The 25,313-nt window shown below is 44.0% G+C and overlaps 1 protein-coding gene across 4 annotated transcripts in view; it reads right to left on the reverse strand.

Moving 5' to 3' along the window:
• The window catches only part of DYM (dymeclin), a 343,122-nt gene that overhangs the window by 145,535 nt on the left and 172,274 nt on the right, over nt 1-25,313 (reverse strand). For all 4 annotated transcript variants that reach the window (XM_075840896.1, XM_075840904.1, XM_075840919.1 and 1 more), the window contains one exon: nt 23,630-23,724. In XM_075840896.1, coding sequence (XP_075697011.1) covers nt 23,630-23,724 — 95 coding nt within the window. The remainder of the gene's footprint in view (nt 1-23,629; nt 23,725-25,313) is intronic.

The raw sequence follows: 25,313 nt of genomic DNA on the forward strand, positions 1-25,313 counted from the left end.
TTGAAAAAGGGACACTAATATAGGAAACAGAAGATATGCTGGTAATTGTAGTTCTACAACAAGAGAACCGTTTTATCCAGATCTAAATCATCACATTTCTAGCAAGAAACATGGCAGGCCGCCAATCAACAGCGAAGAGAAAACAAAGCAGCAAATGGTTAAATCCGCACAGGCCGCAGACAACATGTGACACAATTGAGAAATGTTTAACGAATGTGTCTCACCACTGAATTACCTCCTATTAAACTCTGCAGACAAGTGGGTAGAATCACTGCGGCCTCCTTCCTGTTTTCTAGTCATGTAACTGTATCTGCAGTCATTCTCTGTGTTCTCATTATACCCAATAACCTGATGACTGCGCCATTTCTCAAACCGTAACAAAACAAGGACCGTCAAACGTCTCACGTTATTCTGAGAAACGCAGCACTCCCCGAGAGGGGGTCACGTCTCAGAAGGACTGAACCTCGCGAGATTGTACATCTCGCAATCACATCCAGATAACCGATTACTTTGAATCAACCACCAATACATTCTATGGAAGTCATTACTTAAAGGGGAACTCCACTAAAAAAAAAAAGACACAAATTTATCTATGAGGAACTCATCCAAAAGGTTACTCTGGGCAAAATTTCAAAATGTTGTTCTGCACATAATTTATGTGCTTTTATTTTTTGCTTACCAGCAGAAAACAATCCTGCCATGGCACAATCTGATTGTGTTGTGCGGTGCCACCTCTTGGAGAATGGCAGAACAACTAATGGGGACGTATGGAAGCATTAACACTACAGGCAATGCAAAAATTTTCAAAATAATAAATAATCCTTTCTAATTTTCTTTAGATGTTGCCTAGCAACAGGTAGCCGGTGACCATAATGTTGCGTTGCCTTATTCTGTGTGACCAGAGTTGTCACCGGCTAGTCTAGGGATGAGTAGTAATAGTGCGCCACTAGCATTTCTGCCCTCAGGATTTCTCCCATAAAGACACAAGACTCTTGCTACAGAGCAACTTGATTTATCTGTGGCACATACCTGCATCATCTCAGATGCCCCTTTGGCACTACTACCATCATCAGCCACTATCTACTGCGAAGATATTAGCTGGATAAGCTATAGGCTGCTGGACATTCTCCGAAAACTGTACGACTGGTTGTTATCTCTAAATAAGACCCCTCAGAGGGATCGGTCTCATCACGCGAGACACAATACATGGCGTCTCTCTTTTAAATATGTAAATCAGCACCAGACAGTTTTCCTACATTTCCATAACTGGATCCAATCCTGTTTTTGGCACTGAATACATAAGAAAAAAAACCTCTAAGAAACAATTCTAGTCAGATATGAAAAGTTAAATTCATATTCTCATCCAAACCGACTTGATATCATAGTAGTGCAGGTCAAACGTTGAATGAATCACTAAGTGAAATCCCCTTTTTACGAGCCATATATGTATTTAAAGGAGGTGTCTGCTTTAGACAATCCCTACTTGTTAGAAGAATCCCTTGACAATAAGCTGATCGCAAAGATTGCCCCTGCTGGGATCTCCAGCGATCGGATGTGATCTGTGGGGGAACCTGGCAGTAAGGGTTTCATTTCCCTGCAGCGATACCAGTGTCCATTTAAATCAATGGGTGGTCTCTGTAATGCAGGATTGGACAGGTCCTCCGAGAGAGAGAGAGATGCTCTTTGTAACCGCTCTTCAAACTGACTAAGAGATGAAGATCCTGAACAGAAGACCCCCGCCCCTCTATTAACTCAGAATTCCCTAAAGGATTGTATGGAAATGGGTTTTATAAACTAGACCACTATTTTCAAGCAGTTGTCACTTCCCTTCCACCACTAATGAGCATTTCTCAACAGTGGGCAACAGTGAGCTCAAGAGAAAGCGCCACCTAGTGCATAAAAAACATGAAATCTGCACTGCAGCCAGAGGCATCATGGGACCTTCATAGCTATTCTGTACTAAAGCCTGTTTCACTAGTCGGTATCACAACTTGCTGGAGTCGCCTTTCAATAAGGTATTACGGTGAATGGTACTTGGTATATGACCTCCACCTTGACAACTCCCGTCAGAGCCTTTTTTTTTAAAGGAGCCTTGACGGGTTATGTACATGGCAGTTTTAACTCAACCCAGGACAGAGTGTTGGGAGGGGGGGCACGAAAAAGCAATAATTAGAAACGATGGCTCCCCTACGACAACTGCAGCAAGTTCTGACATGACACGCCAGCCCTAGATCAAAGCAAAAAGAATTGCACAAGTTTATAGACGATCTAATTTTCCATGCAAGACTGACTAATACTTCAGGATAAGGCCTCTAAACAGTGTGTTTACCAAGGGAGGGGAGCAGTGTCTCCCGGATTATATCCTCAGCTGGCACAGAAAGGTCCAGCACAGCAGACAGACAGTGCCACCTTGCGATACGCAGGAAGCTGATCAGCTTAGAAGATTTCTGAGGGCACAACTGGGTCATTGGGCGGCTAATGCTGCCAACAGACGTCTTTCTTTTTCATATTTATAAGGACGCCAAGTGCTGGGTTAAATCCGCTGCTACAGAAGCGGATCATGACAATAGATACGCTGTGCTGCGCAATGATCCCTAAGCTTTCACTTCCAAAAAAATAAATACATTTTTTCCATCCTAATCAGGCAGAACATTTACAAGTCAGCCATGCTGTCTCTGCCCTTTACAGACGGCCAATTGTCCTCTCTAATGCCATGTCGTCCTCCGTTCATCCGAAGAGAATTCAGACACCGAGTCCTTTATCTGGAACACTTGGGCTGTACAGAATGTGTAAGAAACACAAGTCCCTGTGCCAGCTTGGTAATGCCTTACAATCCGCACGGCATACACGTCAGTAGGGAGATGAGACAGACGAGACAGCACAAAAACACAGGATGCTGAACGGGCGCGGGGAAGGGGAGTTAAAACTTCACAGTAATAAAAACAAAAACCCTAAATTACAGTATTTCTGAGAAAATTATTCAGACATTTTAGCTAGAAACCAGCTATGGTCCCAAAGACTGCCCAATACGACTGCACTTTGAATGACCGGATAGGGGCTGATGTTATCTAGTAGGATATTTTACATGCTAGAAGGTTTATGAAAAAAAGTTTTGTCCAGTTTTAAAAATAAAAAAAAATCATTGTTATATACCCGAATAGGGAATTCTGAGGTAATAGAGGGGGGTCCTCTGTTCAGGATCCTCATCTCTTAGTCAGAGTGGAGAGCGGTTAACTAAGAGCGTCTCTCTCTGGAGGACCTGTCTGCATTACTCAGACAACACATTGATTGGAAATGGACACTGTGTAATGCTTCATTTCACCTGTGGTGGCACTGCAGGGAGATTGAACAGTTATTGGCAAGATTCCCCACAGATTACAGCTAATCGCTAGGATTCCCAACAGTGGTAGACTTTGTGATCAGCTTACTCTAAAGTGACCATTCTTAGCTTTATTGTCAATCAGCCGTTAACAGGTGTTAAACATGGGTGAATATCTTTAAGGTGGTTTTAGATGGGTAGAATTTCGCTCCGTGTTTACCCCCATTAACGAGCGCCGATGGACAATACAGCTTAGAAAGGTCACTTGACAATCGAACATTCAAACAGAGCACTGATTAGGACGATGGGGACGAACAATCCTTACTACGAATGTTCGTGCCTCGTTGGCAGCACATCCTCTGCTTGTCCTTCGGCTCATTGCTAGCATGTTCATCGGGTACAAACGCTAGTTCATCCGATCAATGGCCTGTGTAAAAGGGCCTTAACAAGTAGGCAATGTCCAAAGCAAAGAAGCCCTTTGAAACGTAGATAATATAGTAGTACGTGCATTGCGTCATACTGTTATGGGAGAAATGGCGGCTAGCTTTTTTTTAATTATTATTACATCTTTTCTTTTCGTTAACTCTTCCAGTTTTGTGCAAACCTATAATGCAATGGCTGAAATTACAAACCACAAATAAAAAAATAACTAAAAATAAAAACATCGAATGCTAAGCTGTAAAGTGATTCAGCCAGCTGTCAACCAGTTGAGTAGGAACGATCATCCCTCTTGTGTGGTGTAGTATAGAGGATCTGTCAGCTCTCCTGTGTGGTGTAGTATAGAGGATCTGTCAGCTCTCCTGTGTGGTGTAGTATAGAGGAGCTGTCAGCTCTCCTGTGTGGTGTAGTATAGAGAATGTCATCTCTCCTGTGTAGTGTAGTATAGAGGATATGTCATCTCTCCTGGGTGGTGTAGTATAGAGGAGCGGTCAGATCTATGTGGTGTAGTATAGAGGATCTGTCAGCTCTCCTATGTGGTGTAGTAGAGGACCTGTCAGCTCTCCTGTGTGGTATAGTATAGAGGATCTGTCACTTCTCCTGTGTGGTGTAGTATAGAGGATCTGTCAGCTCTCCTGTGTGGTGTAGTATAGAGGATCTGTCAGCTCTCCTGTGTGGTGTAGTATAGAGGAAATGGCCATCTCTCCTGTATGGTGTAGTATAGAGGAGCTGTCAGATCTATGTGGTGTAGTATAGAGGAGCTGTCCGCTCTCCTGTGTGGTGTAGTATAGAGCATCTGTCAGCTCTCCTGTGTGGTGTAGTATAGAGGATCTGTCAGTTCTCCTGTGTGGTGTAGTATAGAGGATGTCAGCTCTGATGTGTGGTGTAGTATAGAGGATCTGTCAGCTCTCCTGTGTGGTGTAGTGTAGTATAGTATAAAGGATATGTCATCTCTCCTGCGTAGTGTAGTATAGAGGAGCGGTCAGCTCTCCTGTGTGGTGTAGTATAGAGGAGCTGTCAGCTCTCCTGTATGGTGTAGTATAGAGGAGCTGTCAGCTCTCCTGTGTGGTGTAGTATAGAGGAAATTGTCATCTCTCCTGTATGGTGTAGTATAGAGGAGCTGTCATATCTATGTGGTGTAGTATAGAGGAGCTGTCCGCTCTCCTGTGTGGTGTAGTATAGAGGTCCTGTCAGCTCTCCTGTGTGGTGTAGTATAGAGGATCTGCCAGCTCTCCTGTGTGGTGCAGTATAGAGGATCTGTCAGCTCTCCTGTGTGGTGTAGTATAGAGGATCTGTCAGCTCTCCTGTGTGGTGTAGTATAGAGGAGGTCATCTCTCCTGTGTGGTGTAGTATAGAGGATCTGTCAGATCTACTGTATGGTGTAGTAGAGGAGCTGTCAGATCTATGTGGTGTAGTATAGAGGAGCTGTCCGCTCTCCTGTGTGGTGTAGTATAGAGGATCTGTCAGCTCTCCTGTGTGGTATAGTATAGAGGATCTGTCAGCTCTCCTGTGTGGTATAGTATAGAGGATCTGTCAGCTCTCCTGTATGGTGTAGTATAGAGGAGCTGTCAGCTCTCCGGTGTGGTGTAGTATAGAGGATCTGTCACTTCTCCTGTGTGGTGTAGTAAAGAGGATCTGTCAGCTCTCCTGTGTGGTGTAGTATAGAGGATGTCAGCTCTGATGTGTGGTGTAGTATAGAGGATCTGTCAGCTCTCCTGTCTGGTGTAGTATAGAGAATATGTCATCTCTTCTGTGTGATGTAGTATAGAGGAGCGGTCAGCTCTCCTGTGTGATGTAGTATAGAGGATCTGTCAGCTCCCCTGTGTGGTGTAGTATAGTATAAAGGATATGTCATCTCTCCTGTGTAGTGTAGTATAGAGGAGCGGTCAGCTCTCCTGTGTGGTGTAGTATAGGGGATCTGTCAGATCTATGTGGTGTAGTATAGAGGCTCTGTCAGCTCTCCTGTGTGGTGTAGTATAGAGGATCTGTCAGCTCTCCTGTGTGGTGTGGTGTAGTATAGAGGATCTGTCAGCTCTCCTGTGTGGTGTAGTATAGAGGATCTGTCAGCTTTCCTGTGTGGTGTAGTATAGAGGATCTGCCAGCTCTCCTGTGTGGTGTAGTAGAGAGGATCTGTCACCTCTCCTGTGTGGTGTAGTATAGAGGATCTGTCAGCTCTCCTGTGTGGTGCAGTATAGGAGGTCATCTCTCCTGTGTGGTGTAGTATAGAGGTTCTGTCAGCTCTACTGTATGGTGTAGTAGAGGAGCTGTCAGATCTATGTGGTGTAGTATAGAGGAGCTGTCCGCTCTCCTGTGTGGTGTAGTATAGAGGTCCTGTCAGCTTTATGTGGTGTAGTATAGAGGAGCTGTCAGCTCTCCTGTGTGGTGTAGTATAGAGGTCCTGTCAGCTTTATGTGGTGTAGTATAGAGGAGCGGTCAGCTCTCCTGTGTGGTGTAGTATAGGGGATCTGTCAGATCTATGTGGTGTAGTATAGAGGATCTGTCATCTGTCCTGTGTGATGTAGTATAGAGGATCTGTCATCTGTCCTGTGTGATGTAGTATAGAGGATCTGTCTGCTCTCATGTGTGATGTAGTATAGAGGATCTGTCTGCTCTCCTGTGTGATGTAGTATGGATGATCTGTCAGCTCTACTGTGTGGTGTAGTATAGAGGATCTGTGAGCTCTCCTGTGTGGTGTAGTATAGAGGATCTGTCAGATCTCCTGTATAGTGCATTAAAGAGGACCGGTCAGCTATCCTGATATGTTTGTTTTTATAAATACTTGCATTCCCCATGAAATAATTCTAGAGCATCTTTTCTTAGATCTTTGCATTATGCTGTTCCTCTGTAATTCCTCCTGGTAATGTATAGATAGACAATTGGGTGCTACCCCTTCCTCGTGTGAATATGCTCTGTCACTGTGCATTCGGACACTGTCCAATCACATGGAAACCATCTATGGACGCAGAGAATGGTAACACAGAGTTGTCAATTTATTCATACATTTACATGAGGAATAACGGAGGAATAGCATAAAGAGGAGTTCTAAAAAATAAATAAATGTTAAAAATTATTTCATAGGGAATACAAGTATTTTTTAAAAACAGATGTCAGGAGAGCTGAAGGGTCCTCTTCAGCAGGACAGCCCCATGGATGACATACTTATGTCCTAATAGTTCATGCGGAAAGTGGTCTACTTTAAAGGAAAACATAAAAAAATAAAAAAATCTTAGCTCTCACACGATCTGTAAATGCACAGCACAATGTGAGGGATTTTTACTCCTTGTGTTCATTGTACGGTGTCTACATTATAGCAGCTTGTGGCCTTCGTATCCTTGACACCATTTTTCCCACGCTGGGAAATGTATTGGATGGGTAATAACTTATTACACAGGTGACCGGTGCAAGTAGACATGTTATGTTCAGTTCTCCAGACACCGGCTCCTGCCATCGTGTACTTTACCATCTGGACATCAACCCCATTACCAGTGAAAATGTCTAGTAATGAATGTTAATAACCGAGGGACATTGCACAATAAGACATTAGTATTACAGTAATATCATTGTTTAGGGCTCTGTGTCGCTACACGTTATTAGTAACGTGCATTAGATACAGTTTCAAAGACCGCGCTTCCCCTCCCCCACTCTGTGCATTCACTGTGATATTATAGACTCATCCTCGGCTCCATGCTATCCTCCCTCTCGTGTCTCTATCTCCCGGTTATTTGAGCCGTGGGAAAGCAGTAAAACTATTGCTAGAAAATCGGGGCCGCTCAGCACATTTCAGATACATTTCTTTTCCATCAGCAACCAGAAGAGCGATGTGTGAAGCCGTCTTCACCAGTGTCTGGTCTTGCCAAACCCGCTCGCCCCAGCTTTCAGAGAAACAGGACTTAGCACCTTCCCCTGCTGTTCACTACGGCATGGCATCATATTAAACGTCAGGAGGGAAACCGGCTTACTCAGAACGGCCACACGCCATTCAGCAGCTGCCAAACGTCTAGGGCCATTTTTCAGAGTTTCGTTTTGATGCCCCAAATCACAAGTTAGACGTGCTGGGTGTTCTGGTTTCCTTGGCGCAAAATGGAAGAGTGTACTGGGAAAACCGGTCATGACAGCAATCCTCTAAATTTAGGAGGCATCAAAATGCCCACTTAAGACACCCACTTACTTCGGCTGCGTTTGCCGTGCACATTCGGAAAATCTCTCGACTTATACCCCGGAAGTACAGCCACGTCACCCTATTTCCGATTACTAAAGGCACTTTTTCACGGGCCAACAATCGAACGATCGCTCATATGAACACTCGTTCCCGATCATTGTCCTGTGTCAACAGAGCAAAGATCAGCTGATTAACAAGCAAATGATCATTAATCGGCTGATCGCATCTTTTGTGTGACCCAAAAAACGGTAGCTAGTTGGCAGCACATTACACAGGGAGATGTGCTGCCGACCTGAAGCAAACGCATGGGGATGAACGATCGTAGTAACCATTGCCCGTCCCCATACATTACCGACGATTGCTCCTTGTGAATGGCGCAAACAACCACTAATCAATGTGCGGTTTTGTCGATCGGCGCTCGTTTTCATGGCCAGTATCGGGTCATCTTAAAGGACCTTTATACGGTACCAAATATCTTCCAGCCCCATATAAACAATGTCAGGACTAACATCAGTCCTTGACCCCATTCCGACTCATGATCTTATTTCATCTCATACACAATGGGGCCAATTACATAGAATGTTTTTGGACTGTGAAAGAAAATTGGAGAACCTGTAGGAAGCAAACACGGCATACACTCCATGCAGATGTTGCCCCTGGTAAGATTTTTACCCAGGATGCCTGTGCTGCAAGAAGCCATGGCAAGATTATTGAAGGGGCTGTCCACTGCTGGACAACCGATGACCTCTCCACCAGATAGGTCTTCAGTACATGATCTGTGGGAGTCTGACACCTGGACGGCGCACCGTTAAAACCGCTCCGGCTGCCTCCGAGCACCTGACGTACATGCCGGAAGCAGTTGGCTCCAGACACTTGACTAGCAGCGAGCTGCCGTACTACAGCTCTGCTCCTATTCAAGTCAATAGGAGCAGAGCTGCAGCTCGGCAGCCCGGCCGCTATGCTATGTAAGGAGCCAACTGCTTCAGGCTCTGTACTTCGCAAAATAGGCCATAACATCCGGTGCCCGGAGATGCAGCTTAACGGTTCGGGGTCTGGGTGTCGTCCCCGCACCGATGATATACTGATGACCTATCCGGTGGATAGGTCATCAGTTGTTTAGTAGTGGACAACCCCTTTAAGGTAGTCACTTTTGAGGTGTGATGGGATGTTTGCTAATGTCTAATGTCACTATGACAAGGAGTCATTGTGCGGTCGCTCCTGCTACCATGACAGATTTGGGCTGGGGTGAGCAAATCTTAAAGGGGTTGTCTGGGATTAGAGAGAGAGGAGAAAAAAAAAAAAAAGGACTTTCTAATCTAGAAACAGTGCTACACTTGTCCATGGGCTGTGTCTGGTATTTACTTGACTAGGGACAAACTGCAATATCAGACACAACCATGGACAAGTGTGGCGCTGTTTGTGAAGAAAAAAAAATGGAGACCCTTTTTGTTATCTGTGACAACCCATTTATAGTGTATCTCCAGCTCTGTCATTGTAGTATTCTCCTATTTATGTTACTTCCTATTCTACTTCATAAAGTTGTTCTGCCTTTCTGTGCTTCACTCAAATAATGCAGAAGTGGGCACACAGCGCGGGTTATGTGTCTCCTGTATACAGTATGGGAGTCTCGCTCTGTGCCTCCTATTGATTACAGACAAAATCATACTGTATACAGTAGCCTAGGAAATAGATACGAAGTGATATCCCTCACTTCATATAGGTCTCTGTTATTAGGGATTTGTCTCAATCCCTAAATCTCTAAAAAGGTTTCTCTACTTTAGACAATCCCTACTTTTTGGAAGGTACTCTTGACCATAAGCAGATTACAAAAAGTGTCCCCCTACCGGGACCCCCAGCGATCAGTAAGTGTTTAATTCCCCTGGAGCGCCACTAAAGGAGAAATTAAGTATTACACAACGCCCATTTACATCAATGTGTTGTCTGTGTAATGCAGGACAGGTCCTCCAGAGAGAGACGCTCTTTGTAGCCACTCTCCACTCCGGTCAAGAGATGAGAATACTGAACAGGGGACCCCCCCCCCCTATTAACTCAGAATACCCTAAGAGTATAAAAAAATGGGTTTTCTAAATGGGACAACCCCTCGAAGGACGTTGTAAGCAGAAGCATGTCACTCCCTAATATTATTCTGCGGCTTTTTTAGAAGTGCAATTGCCCTATTAGAATCAGCCATGTAATTTAAGAATTAACAACTGCAGTGCGCGTGTCTGAACGAGCCCTAGAACTTCCCCCAACGCCCCCATAAGTCCATATTTATATGGAAAAAAAAAAGTAAATACTTAGAAAATAATTAAAGCGAACCCCGAACAATAAACCTTTGAACTCAGAACACCGAACGTGAAAGGATTTCAATGAGGCCTGGAAAAGCTTCCGGGCAACATCCCCCGAAAACAATGAACGTGACAGGAACAGCAAGTCACAGCGTAAAACGATTATTAATGTAGCGGCAGACGAGGGGGTGAGCGGCTCTTCCACGCACAATGCAGGACAATTCTTAGGAGTAAGAGGGCTTAACAAATACAAGGTGGGAAAAGTGGCCGAGGAATGAAAACACACTGATGGATGTGAGCACGGCGAGGATTAAGCCGCGGCCTCGGGACATAAATCATGGTCAGGTTCACGTCTGGCTGCTTTTGTAAGAAGTGTTTATTCTTGAATTGTTGGGGACTCCAACCCGTCCATTACTGCTTAATGCCAACATTCGTGCGGTGGACGGAAAGTTTAACCCCGCGGAGGACTTTACTAATAATAACCAATGGTTGGACAAAGGTCAAGAGCGCAGAATAGGCCCAGAACACACGCTCGGCGACAGGCCACACCTCTGGGGGTCTTACTTGGACTGGCTACATGGCAAGGTGTAGAGGTTTAACCTCTAAAAGTCAGGCAATAATTAAAAAGAACCCGTGACCCGGACAGAACCCTAGAAATAAAACCATCTAAAAAAGTTGCAAAATGGCTCTTAATGATCAAAATGAAGTGTACCCTAAATGTTACCGTGCCCCTCGATGAGCTCTCTCGGACAGGGCCGAATGGGCTAAAATGACATCCTAAGACACATTACAAGGAATGGAAACATTTCCGACATTTGGGACCATATCATCTATACATTGTGGTATGTCTTGGGTTAAAGGGGTTTTCCGATTAGACAGAAAGTGACCACGGACGAGAACGGAATTTCAAAGGTAAACATACTACAAAAAATATTATTTTTAGATTTGGGGGAGCTTCATGGCGACCCTTTCAAGGTAACTCATTAGCTTTACTTGCAGTCCTTTGTAAAACCACATGTAGCATGTGAGTAAGTTGCGGCGAGTGATAAACTTAGCTCTGCTACATCTCTATAACAAACCCTTGATACACAGAGATGACACAGATTCATTGTTTGCTATTCCATAGTAGGAATCCATACCTGGGACACCAATTCATACTTGGATACATTGCTATTACGGTCTTCAGAAATAAAAAAAATAAAAGATCCATGAAACGTGGTCGTGCCTAGAGTAGCTGTCACAATGGCAGAAATGTAAGTACATAAGATATCAATTTGTTGGCGTGAGCACCGCAGGGAGACAAAACTACTCTCTTTTCAAAGGAAAAGACCCTTCCCGAGTAATGAGATCAGTATGTTGGCATGCTCAGCCACAATCTCTAATCTAAATTGAGCAGAAAGAATACAAGTAATGACAGGCTGTAATCCAGTCAAACCATTACACTTAAGATTGAAGCAAGTCAGGCCTGGACTGGCCCATTAAGAAGCTACAGAAACACCAGGTAAGAGCCTTCTAGCAAGTTCATTCTTCTTCATCAGGGCAATCACTGGCTCAGTGCAGCAGCGCCCTCTGCTGGACAAGAGTGACATGGCATGCAGGATCTGGCCAGAAACCTCCGATTCTAAAAACTTTCCAAGAAAAACTCTAAAGATGCAGAAACATTTGAAATAATAATAATAAAAAATAATAATAATAATAATAATAATAATAATAATAATAATCCAAATGCTTATAAAGCCCTTTCATTTCAGATGGCCATATAATGAATACATTTCACTACCAAAAAATATTTAAAAACTAGTATCGATTGCCAGGGTTTCATCACACACTATTAGATTTAAAAAGGACCTGTCCCGATTTCTAACTTGCATTTTAAGGGGAAGTCGCGCCAATACACTTTTAGGACATCAAACAAGTCACAAGAGATTGAACAATTGGGACTTCAGGCACCGACCGATACGGAGAAAGAAACATTTCTGCTTGTGGAGAGCCGAAAAAAAGCTTGTTCCTAAAATCTTTCAGGGCACCAGATGCTGGACTCTTACTAGACAGTTCTTTAGGCCCAGTTCAGAGAGTTTTTTGGCGTGTATTTTGACGCGGTAACCATGTTGGAATCAGCGCCAAAAAACGGCCGAAATCGCCTCCCATTGATTTCAATGGGAGATGGTGGCATGTCCTATCTTGCCGCGGTTCTGTCCCTGACCACCCATAGAAATCAATGGGAGGCAGAAAAAGCGGGGTTTTTTTTGCCCACGGCGCTCAATGGGCGGACAAAAAACGCTGTGAAAATCGCGGCAATAAAGTGCAGGCAGGTCAAAATCTGCCTTTAAATTCCTGAAGCAATTTTGAGGCAGATTTTTTTCTGCCTGCAAAATACTCCGTGCGAACAGGGCCTTAGAAGCATAAAGGTTATAAGAGCTCAACTCTACGCAAAAAGTTCTGTCAACTTTGAATGTTTTTAGGTTGTTTTTTTTAAGTATACCAATGTATTTTTGGATTCTAAGCCCTTTTTTTGATAAAAATGCGTTTACATTTTTCTGCTCGGTATCCTACGTATCACTCTCTCTCAGTGGAACGGACGGCTTGGCTGTGAGAGAACGATATAGCCTTTAAAGCATATGATAAAAATATACTTAAAGGGGTTTTCCAGAATTCCCACTGATCAGCAGAATAAAAGAAGTGGCCCGCTGGAGCATTAACTGGCGCAGCGATATTCATACACTTGTGGCTGGTCTTGGAACTGCAGTTTAACCCTGGTCAATAAATGAGTTGTGCTGCGGTGTCCGGCTCCAGCAGGCCGACCGATGGGGGCACAGCCTGAGGACCCCCGACATATCATCCACTCTATCATAAGGATAGGGCATAAATTGAAAATGCCTTTAAGACTTAAAAAGCAGGTAAGGGTTCCTAAAAGGTTATTTTCTTCAGTGTTGGCTGTTTTTTAGCTCTGTCCTATTAGCGTGCAGCAATGATCAGTGGTTCCAGGTTAGCGGAATTGTCTACTGGAGAATGAAGAAGCCTGAAATCCACCTCCACAGAAGGCCCAACTGCTGCTCTGTGCCCCTCCCCCCCCCTGCTTTACATCCAAGCTCTGCTAGTTTAGATTATATATATATACATACATATCTGTACAATGTATATAGTGAACATGCTGCTCTGTTTAGTGTACAGGGTATCAGATAATGCTGAGTATTTACCGTATACTGTTGCGGCCGACACGTGAGGCGCTCATCGCTGTCAATCGGTATACAATGAGATCTATATACACACACACTACTGATTTTCATTACCTTGATCGTGAACTTCAAGCAAACTGTACAAACCCCCACTGACGGGGAATGAGCCTCAATAAGGGGGAGACGAAAGCTTGGAGGTCCCATTTAATGTACATGATAGAGAATTTGATACAAAGTCTGAAGGCTAAAACTAATTTATTCTCTTTATAGAGCATTGGAATGGCTTTGTTCTGCCCTTTTCCCCCTGTTAGGCTGGGTTCACACGAGCATGTTACGTAATGGACGGAACGTATTTCGGCCGCAAGTCCCGGACCGAACACACTGCAGGGAGCCGGGCTCCTAGCATCATAGTTATGTACGACGCTAGGAGTCCCTGCCTCTCCGTGGAACTACTGTCCCGTACTGAAAACATGATTACGGTACGGGACAGTTGTCCCGCAGCGAAGCAGGGACTCCTAGCATCGTACATAAGTATGATGCTAGGAGCCCGGCTCCCTGCAGTGTGTTCCGTCCGGGACTTGCGGCCGAAATACGTTCCGTCCATTACGGACGTAACATGCTCGTGTGAACCCAGCCAACTGGCCCCACGGCTGTCCTGGGGATGCCAGATTATCAGAATTTTACTGTATTTATATGTGCCCCTGTTGCCTTTGGAAAGAGAACAAAAGGACTGAGCGCCTTGGACTTGACAGACTGGTCCTGGACAGGGCAGGTGAGGTGCAAACATTGCAGCCATTGTCTCACCTGAAAACGATGCCACCTACAAGTCTGAGGTTGGGTCGGACGTGCAGACAATCACCAGGACTGGTTCTCAGGACTTTATTTTTCCTCTCCACATATAAAACAAAATGTTATCCTGTCACCATTATCTGTGTTTCCTAGAAACATGCCAAGTATGCAGACAGCCCGCATCCACAGATAACGCGGAGTATCGCCCTATTCATTAGACAGCCAGACAGTCGTCTCATGGGAAGCACTCCTCCGAGAGAGAACTTCACCAGAACATTAACCCTTCTCATTCACTTCTCTATGAAGATTACATGGGGGGAAAGAGATCTAGATTAACGCCTATTATGCCTTTGCGGAGGACGTAATGCAATGTAAGCATGCAAGACGAATAATTCATCCAGCTGCTTGCGAAATGTAGTAGAGCTCGGGCCACTCATGTATGGTAAAAAAAACGAAGCATTTGTAAAGGAAAAAACAAAAAAAACGTGTGAAAAACTAAAAATAAAAGAATAAGGGAATCACATCTTGTGCAATCATTTCAGGGAAACTATTGTGGTCGATCGTTGCTTTCGGCGGCGGTCATCTCTGTGCCCATAGAGGCTGTCTCAATTTTCCACAGACCTTAAATGACAATTAAGTCCATAGGAGTGAAGGTATTTTTACATGGACCAATTACATAGGGGAAACGCTCGTTCATCGGCTGATCGCATACTCGGAAGCAGCAGCAAATATTATCGTTGTCGGCAGCACATCTTCCGTGTAAGAGGACCCTTATGCAGCAATAAATATCGTGCTGCCAACATGATGGAAACGTATGGGGACGAGCGATCGTAGTAACAGTCGCTCGTCCCCATTTATAACCGGTCATTGCTCCTTGTGATAGAGGGCAGCGATCAGCCGATGAACGAGCTTGTTCATCAGCTGATTGTATCGTTTTAAAAAGGTAAAATATTATCGTTGTCGGCAGCGCATCTCCCTGTGTAAATAGGGAGACTCTTCCGACATGATAATGAGCACTCGTCCCCATCCATAGCTCCGTGTGACTGGAGCAAACAAGCGTCGATCAACGATGTCTCGTTGATCGGCGCTCACTGTACCGGCCAAAATCAGCTGGTGTAATAGGGGTTTTAGGATGAATATTGTCATAAGTTGCCTCCCAGAAATGAGACTTAAAGCGGCTCTGTCACCACATTATAAGTAGCCTGTCTCCTACATAAGGAGATCAGCGCTGTAATGTAGGTGACATCAGTGCTTTTTATTTAAAAAAACGATCTATTTTCACCACTTTATTAGCGTTTTTAGATTTATGCTAATGAGTTGCTTAATGCCCAAATGGGCGTATTTTTACTTTAGACCAAGTGGGCGTTGTACAGAGGAGTCTATGACGCTGACCAATCAGCGTCATGCACTCCTCTCCATTCATTTACACAGCGCATAGTGATCCTGCTAGATCCTTATGTGCTGTCTTATACTTACACATTAACGATACTGAAGTGTTTAGACAGTGAATAGACATTCCACGGAATGTCTAGTCACAATCTCTGCACTTCGTTACTCTGTCTGTGGTAGTTACAGCAAAGGATGCGTAATCTCGCGAGATCTCGCTGTAAATGACAGGTTACAACGAGATCACGCTTCCTCTGCTGTAACTACCATAGAAACAGTAACTAAGTGCAGAGATTGTGAATAGACAAATAGACATCCCGTGGAATGTCTATTCACTGTCTAAACACTTCAGTATTGTTAATGTGTAAGTATAAGACCGCACATAAGGATCTAGCAGGATCCCTATGCGCTGTAAATTAATGGAGAGAAGTGTATGACGCTGATTGGTCACTGATTGGTCAGCATCATACACTCCCCTGTACAACGCCCACTTGGTCTAAAGTGAAAATACGCCCACTTGGGCATTAAGAAACTCATTAGCATAAACCAAAATCGCTCCTAACGTTGTGAAAATATTTTGTTTTTTTAAATAAAAAGCATTACTGTCACCTACATTATAGCGCCGATCTCCTTATGTAGGAGACAGGGCACTTATAATCTGGTGACAGAGCCTCTTTAAGTAATTATGGCCATGGATATAAATTCATAGATCTAGTCAATGGAGTCGTCAGGGTAGTCATACTCTAGTCCTATATGGGTTAGTGCCTAGTGGGACTATAGAACCATGCAGCAGTTTTTTCATTTTACAACAGAACTTGCTCCAGCAGAAGACGTGCCCCCTATCTGGGAGGTACCTATAGCAATGCTCATCCTGAGCTTCCATGTTCATGAATATAATGTGTTGTCATAATTACCTTGATTTATAACAAAGACAAAAGGGGGTGCAGGGCGAGGTAGAATTGCAGATTTACATGCCATTCAGTCTGCGGAAAGCTGGTTGACACCACCTGCATCAGCTGACCGAAGAGAATATTAAAAGACACTACACCAGAGGAGGATTCTTGATTTTAGGGGTCAGACGTTTGCTCTCACGAGGGTAATGATGATTGCACAATCTGATGTAACTGGAATACAATGTAGAGTCACCACAGCTCCCCGGTAGACATAACAAAAACATTCCCTCCCACCCATCTGCATCTATTTATTAACTTGTTTAGTTCATCGGCTTCTGAAGAAGCTGCTGATCTGATAGAAGAAATTGGACAGTGACGTCTGAGGACTCGAAGACACTCATCTACCCTGAGGAGAACCGGCTATAGCAAGACAACGGAATATTTTAGGCGCCAGCAATGCAATGACTCCGATTCTTCTTACATGGTCAATCTGGTGGAGACGAGCTGATCTGTGATGCAACCCTCTCCTCTGGCTAGTTGGCGGGCTCCCAAAACTAGGGCACCTCTAACTATTAACTCAGAATGTGCCACTTGAAAATGTATTCTCCTAACAAACCTTTAAGGCGTATTTGCCGTTTCAGAATAAGCTGGGTGCACATGAGGAATAACACTATTTCTGGTCATTGTATAACTTGTATTCTGCATTGTTGAGCAGTTTTGCCCCCTGCAGTTTTTATCTGTAATTCTCAGTTTTTCCTGAGCTAGTGGGCGGAGCCTAACAAATATCATGTAGAAGAGGAGTATCCTGATCTCTATCCATCACATATACAGTATAGAAGCAATAACATGGGAGATTACACAGCAGTAATGAGCAGTGTATCTGCAGAATCTCTGAGTCTCTCTGCCTCTATCCCCACTCTGCTCCAGGTCCGTCCTCCCCTCTCCATAGACTTCTCTGGGCAGCTGTAACCTGATTCTTCAGTGAGCTGATAGGTTGTCTGTCTTGTATGAAGACAGAAAAAGCAGTAAATTAGGAGTGAGTGAACAGGTAGGAGGGAGGGGGGAGGGGAAAGGAGCCTGATGAGTGGAGTTAGTAAGCTATTGATCAGTTACTGATTAATGCGCTTATCCGGTACTCTTATTGGGGTTATCCGGGGGCCCCTTTAGGGAGTGAATATCTGCTTGTTTATTATTTTATACCATCTCGTGCCCTGCTACCAATTTTTAAAGGACTCGGATATCCCCTTTAAGCGGTTATACACAATACACATCAGATGAAAGTCGGTCTAACCCAACGATTTTGCCGGGACATTCTGGTGGCTCCCCCCCCCCCCCCCCGACAACAGATGTTGGGGGTAAGCTGGATCAGGCATGCTAGGTTTTAAGAGGGTTTTGTCAGCATCTTATTCCCCTCTCCCCATTAAAAAAAAACCGCTCCGAGTTTGCGTTGTCTACCGCCTCGTGGCTGAGCTGTTGTTACTCCTAGACACTTCCACTGCATAATAATTACACTTACAGGCGGCCAGAGAAGGTCCAGCAGATAAGAAATGTAATAAAATGACTTGCGGCAAAGGGGGCATCCGATGATAGTGCCACGTTTAAGGTCACCGAGCTTAGGAGGGGTTTCAGCATGATTTTTGCCCATATAATGTGGACATGCATTCTTTTCTTACTAGTCTTTTAATACATTTTTAGGCCCCATGCACACGACAGCAAAAAACCTCAGTTTTTGCGGACCGCAATTGCCATTCACTTTCATTGAACACTGACACCTTTCCGTAGCACTACGGAAGGGTGTCAGTGCCGTGGAAATGTTCCGGGAATTATGGAACATGTCCGTTCTTTCGCATTTTGCGGGCCGTGCTCCCATACTTTGTATGGGAGCACGGCCCGAAAATGCGGCTGTCAGTCAGCGGCCGGCCGTGCCCGCAATCGCGGGCCGTGATTGCGGGCACGGTCGTGTGCATGGGGCCTTACTGTGTAGTTTAAAAGAAATCTCCTGTTGCTACCTGGAAATTGTCATCAAGTAGATTTCTTGTGTTGACCGATCTTACCGTGCTTTACGTCGAGCAAGTGAGCTGCGGCTTCCCTTATGGGCTATTTTACAACAGTCCTGTTAGGCTAAATTCACACGAACTTGTCAGTTTTGCGCACTTAAAAAACGCATTTTTTCTTGCGTTGCAGTTCCGTGTGGCATTTGTATATGGTGCGCATCTGCGATTTTTACGCGCGTATGTCATTTTTACGTCTGCAAAAAACGGAAGGTGGTGTTTTTTTTCCATCATCATTTCTTTAGCAACTGGTGCGTGTATCATGGATAGCACACGGATGACGTCCGTGTGCCGTCCAGTGTTTTCACACACCCCTTGACTTCAATGGGCTGCGTGGTGCGCAAAAACGCACAAAAATAGGACCTGCAGTAAGTTTCACACAGCGGAAAGACGCGGCGTGAAAAACAACGCATGTCTGAATAGCCCCATTGAATTACATCGGCCGTCACACGGACCTTTGTTTTAACGTCCGTAACATACGCTCGTGGGAATCAGGCCTAAATGGCAGCCGGCATGATTCCCATCAAAGGTTCATCACTACATAACCACATTACAACATACACACAGGTTAGATCAGAAACTGTCCACGGCATGCCTGGCATCAACTGTACCCACTGGGTGACTCAACAGTACTATTAAAAGGTTATTTGTAAACAAAATGCAATCAGTCTATAATGAAATGTTCTGCCACTTACTAGTTTAATTTGTGTATTAATTCCTCACTATGTTCAAGATCTCTGTTTGCCGTCAGTGAATGGGAACATTTTTATTTACATACAGAAACTGAAAACCTGTACAGATCTAAGGGTGAGTTCAGAAGCGGCAGTTTTGTTTTTTTACAGGTGGACTTTGCCACAGATTTCACCTGGAACATAACAGGCATGTTGTGGATTTTCAAATCCACAGGATGCCCTGAAATGCGTGCGATATATGAACTCTCCCTTATGTATCGCATGAGTCAATCAATATACCTGGATACATTTTACCTGCACTGATACATTGTAGCAAACTATCAGGACAGGAGAGACATTTGTGCTGCAGATGTATTGATCTCACAGAGGATCGTCTACACATATATACAATTGGATTAACAAGAATGGAATCTTACAACTGATCCGGCACTGTGTCGTGGCTTCTGTTCTGATCCGAATCCACGATGCAAATGTGAACACAGCATAAACCAAACAGAAAAAACACAATAAAACACAAGTCTTTGAGTCGTCGTCTTCTGTTTGCTGTGTGACAACCAGCATTGTCACCACATAGGAGACCCAGCTTTTCCAGACTCCTAAATGGCACATCTATGCAGCTACGCAGGCATACATCTGTCATTCGCTTATAGCTGCATACTTAGGGTTCATTAACATGAGACCTTTTGGCTGGGAAGACCAAAACCATATCAAAAACCGTGGCAAAACTGCACGCGATGTTACTGATAATTGCCAGAGCTTTTACCTGTGTGCGTTTTATTATGGGTGAAAGTGTCAAATAAATGTGTTTCACCTGCAAAACAAAAAGTGCAGCGGACAACCACATCGCGGAACCACAGCAATTGGCGGTAGAACCGAATGCAGTTATGCCATGTTTTTTTTATGCAGGCATCATGTAAATGCACAATCTAATTTTGCAGCAGTACGGCAAGACGAGATGTGTCATGACTTGCGTTTTTACCCCCATTTTGTATGCGGTTTTGACCGGACGGTCAAAAAGCGTCACCCCTTAAAAAGGTGTTCCATTCAGAACCCTAGGATGACACCTGGTGGTATATTAATTTTTACCCAGCTTTCCCAGAAACCGATGTAACCAAGAAACAATTGAATTTGACAGATGTGGATGACTTGTATGTACAAGTAATTATCAGTTTTCTTTAGGAATTAAACGATTAAAAAAAACGTGTTTAAAAAAAAGACGGCAGGGTATGGCGAGACAATGACCGGTAACGTGGTTCTATCTACATTACTGTGAAGTATTTGCAGCGTGGCATAGGAAAGAATCTGCCAGACTTGTATGGTGTTTGTATCATGCCCGGCCGGCTCGCACTCTCCGCAGGTACAGACTGAATCCTTTTTCCGTTGTGTAAATGCCATCCTTTACAGCCGCGCTCCTATTGCAGTAAACTCCGGCAGACACGCTCATAAATTCAGGCCTATTTCCAGAGCTTGATAAAATGACGCTGTTTGATGTTTTAAACCGTGGGGCATATGACCCTAAACAGAGGGATGGAAAACTCTGGTTCCCACATGCCAAGATTAAGCACACGTGGCCCGTTTTGGTGGGCGTTCAGTTCCCAAGAAAGGAAAGCTTTAGTCGTGCCAATTTAAACACTGGGGGGAAAAAAAAAAAACACGTTTGGAAAATTCCCCTTTTTCAACACTGGATTTTGTTGGTAAACCAATTACCACTTCAGAAGTAACTTTCCAGAAGGAGTGACAATTGTCCGCAGGAACGGGCTGGGTATGGCGGGTTCATTAGTCTTCTTTGTTTCATGTCCCCAGAAGAGGACTCTGATCCCATGACGGCACCGGTTGCATGAATTACTGTACCAGGTCCAGCCAACTTGGCCATGGGATTCTACAGAGTTTATCATGACGCCAGTTACCGAAAAATGCCACGGGCAATGGTTTAAAGATCATACATGGGCATGACACCAGATATCGCTAATTTATTGCGATTCAAAATACTTGTGTCACAGGCCTTAATAAAATGCCTATAATGGTTTAGTAATAGTAACTGGTAAGAGCTTTCACTATATTCCACCCAGAACCAGCGTTTGGGAGAGCTATATACCATGTCTGGCATCCAGCTGAAAAGGAGAATAGTTTAGATAGCCCTGTCTGTCAAATGCTCAGCCAATCAGCACATCTGATACTCAAATTGCTCCTCCCACATGTCCTTTTCAGCTGGATGCTGAGCACAGTATACCGCACTCCTCTCCCCAAACCTGGGTTGTGAAAGCTGGATTAAGGGAGCTCTTGCACCCACTAATTTAACCATTTATCGATATGTTATAGATCTGTCTCATATTAGAGGTATTATTAAGGCTTTCAGACTCAGACATGTCCAGGAGGGGAATGGTAACGCCCAATTGTCAACTAACCTTATGTTTCCAGGAGGCACAACAGAGTAACGACAGGGAGGATTGTTATTTTATATGGAATAAAAATTATTTAGTAAAAAGAAGAGCGGATAGGTTCCATTTAAAGTGGTTGTAGAAGATTAGCAACAAGGCTCTGCTTTTCTTCCTTCCTAGAAATAGCGCCACTCTTGTTCATGGGTTGTTTCTGGTATTACAGCTCATCTCTATTCAAGAGAATGGGTCCAAGCTGCAATACCAAACAAAGACCTGGGACAAAAGTGGCGCTGTATTTGTTACTTCTTCATATGGAGGTATATTTGTCAATGACATTGTGACAGTTGTCATAGATCACCAGATTGTAACTTTGACTACATCAACTAGAAACAATCACCTCTGATCATTTGCTTGTATCAATTAAAACTACATGGGATCTGAATTAAATAACTCGCTTGACAAATCGTAGTGTTTACACTTTTAGCCTCCAAAAAAAAAAAACGTTTCAATAACATCAGTTTTGCGGACGGAGAGGTGATAATTCTCACAGGCTAGTTTCTTCCAAGCACACGATCATCACCGCAAACCATTTCGCTGTCCCCCCTTTTTTTTTTATTATGGAGATCACAAATCTTTACTCTGTTATACAAACAGACATCACATTTGGCCTAAACACTATAAATCCCTTTTATGCGCACTTTCCTATTGTAGCTTCACTGCCTGGTTGAATAAACACTGTAAAACTTAGGGATTGAAGACTGAGAATGTTTCCAGACCCCAGGAATTCTTCGGAAACGGGACCCTCCAGTTATTACACTCAGGCCTCCTATACACATCCGGGGTAAACGTATTGTAGACTCAGCCCAAACGTCTGTTCAATAGGAACAGAGAGGTCGAACAATCCTAATCTGGTCCATTGACCGAAAACGTGACCGGCGTGTTGGAATCCTTTTCTTTACAGTTATGACCGCTGAATTTTGGCCTCTAAGTGACAATCTCCCATGTGAGTTATTTAAAATATCCTACAGTACAAACTTTAATGGATTTTCCAAGTTTTGAACCAACTCTGGGAACCCATAAAAAAAAAAAATACTTAAAAAAAAACCTGAACCTGGTGCTATTATTTGCTACAGTGCCGTTTCTTCGTAACATCATGTGACTGCGTCATCCAATGGATGCAGACCAAAGAGGTGTTTTGACCATAGTCAAGGCCGGCGCCAGGTGTATGTGGTCCCCTGTCTACCCCCATCATCACCTTCACAAGCACAGAGCATATTTTGAAAAGATCACCATGCCCCCCCCCCCTACCCCTCAGCCCAATGGGCCCCATCATTTGCCTAGGTCTGCCTGGTGCTAATGTCAGTCCTGTAACAATCACTTGATGTTATGTCACTATGGAGAAAATGTCACTGTGGCCTAGTCATAGCACGAGACAGACACCAGTAAGTATTTCAGAAAGTGTTAGACGTGTCCTGTGCAGAGGCCTCAGTGACATGTTCTACATCAACATAAGCGAAGACAAAATCTCCACCACAAGTCCCAGGATTAGTGCCCAGACCTAAGTGGGAAGGGTTGTAAAGTAGAAAATTGCCCCCCACCCTTGATTCCAGCTGGTGGGCACTTCTTTATAGCATGGACCGAAGGCTGGGCCTTTGACAGATCCCCTACTATTGCTGGACCGGAAGACTAGGAGTTCTGTCATGTATCATGCTGAATAGTGGAGAAGGGGAGAACATTGGAAAGCAATTCTATGTATGGTAATGATTTACATTATAACTGGTCAGTAAGTAGATGAATAAATTAAATGGATTAGGTCATGAAAACAACCAATGTTATGACATATTAGGACCCTGATCTGAGCCAGAACAGAAAGCCGCCCTGTAAAAACAGCTCCCGCTCCGGCAGCCCCGGCATTTGTTCTGCCGACCACTGCAGGGAAAATTAAGTATGTTTGCTTATGTTGTATTCATGAGAACATTTGCCATGTACACAACTTACGATCTCATTGATACATTACTGCAACAATTGTGGTGAATAGATATCAATGACATTCACAATACCTGATGATCCTCTGTGCGGCATACTGATGAAGACATCGGAATTGGGCTGACATATTGGCCAGCGCTGCCAAACAATTGGTGTGAAGATACTTGTCCTGCAAGAAGAAAATCACTTTATTACCCAGTTTGGCTTTTCTATCAGTAAAGTCATCACAAGCAGTTCAAGTCATTATCCTGTACATGGTCTCCACCATCACAACAAGATTTAGCATTTTCCTGCACTGTTCCCCCGAGTCTTGCTGGTTTTTAGGCTGATTATTCCCTGTGAAATCTACTCCTGCTTCTGTTGTAGGAAGGCCCCAAAACAAGTCTGTGCAGCACGGGGAGGTACTGAACTCTATAGCAGTTACCACTTCCTGTGACGATCCTTGGAATGTTTTAGTATTTTCCCCAGATGGGAAGTCAAGTGGCTGCTAGGCAATCTGAATTCCCATACCCTACAGAATATACTAAGCGGAGCTCCGAGAAGAAAAAGAAATATAGTCTCTACAAAGCTTCAGTATACGAATTCTACTAATCGCAACGAGCTCTTCTCCCCAAATCTCCCCTCCATGCACTCACCTCCCCCTGTTGGCTTGAAACCTTATACAAGCACTCTAATGCCAAGTGCTATAGGTAGAATCTGGACATTTCAGCCATTCATACGTACCGGGGCCATTTTTATTTCCCATGACGACTGGGATTTGTCCAGCCCTAAAGGGAATTGGTCAGCATTTTTGAGGCCTCAAAACTTCTGAGAGTGCTATAGAGAGAGGAGGGGGAGGGTAGTGGTCTCCTGATTGGCCGCTAGAGCCGCCACTCAAACCAGAAATGGCACTTGTAACAACGGCGTCGGGGGAATTAAATGGCAATTTCTCGGTTCTGAAACTTCCATGACCAAGACAAAAGGTGTCGTTACAATGCCCTCCCCCACCCCCTATATCGCTGTGTCAGCAGTTTTGAGTGAATGGGACATTGCTGCAATACCAGGCACAGACGCTATGAAAGTTCACCGCGCAGGATAAATAATGTTTCTTTTTATAGTCTGGGTCATTACGGATGCGGCAGATACCAATTATGTGTAGCTTTTGAATTATTTAAAATTTGCTTCCATTATAAGGGGTTTTAGTAAGGGAAAAAAGTTTAAAAAAAAAATTCCCTTACAATTTTTTTTTTTTCTGGATTTGAACATCCGATCTCCTGATCACTTCTACAATACATTACAATACTTTTGAATTGCAATGTATTATACCGGTCAGTGTTAGGGTATGTTCACACGGCCTATTTTCGGCCGAAAAACCGGAAGCAGAACGCCTCCAAACATCTGCCCATTGATTTCAATGGGAAAACGGAGTTCTGTTCCGACGGAGCGTTTTTCGCTGCGTTTTTTTAGGCGTAAAAAAACGGCCGCGAAAAAGAAGTGCAGGTCACTTCTTGGGACGTTTTTGGAGCCGTTTTTCATTGACTAGCAAAAAAAGCTCCAAAAACGTCTGTAAAAAACGCGATTTTTTTCTGCGAGTGGCTTAAAAAAACGTCTGAAAATCAGGAGCGGTTTTCCCTTGATAACTGCTCTTTATTTTGAGACGTTTTGACTCTGCGTGTGAACATACCCTTACTGACAGGCAGTCTATTAGGGTCTGCCTTATGCAGGGCCTGATAGATTCTCGCACATGGCAGACCAGGTGGCCATTGTTAGGTCCTTGGC

This window comes from Rhinoderma darwinii, chromosome 1 (assembly GCF_050947455.1).
Source record: "Rhinoderma darwinii isolate aRhiDar2 chromosome 1, aRhiDar2.hap1, whole genome shotgun sequence".
Lineage (NCBI taxonomy): Eukaryota > Metazoa > Chordata > Amphibia > Anura > Rhinodermatidae > Rhinoderma > Rhinoderma darwinii.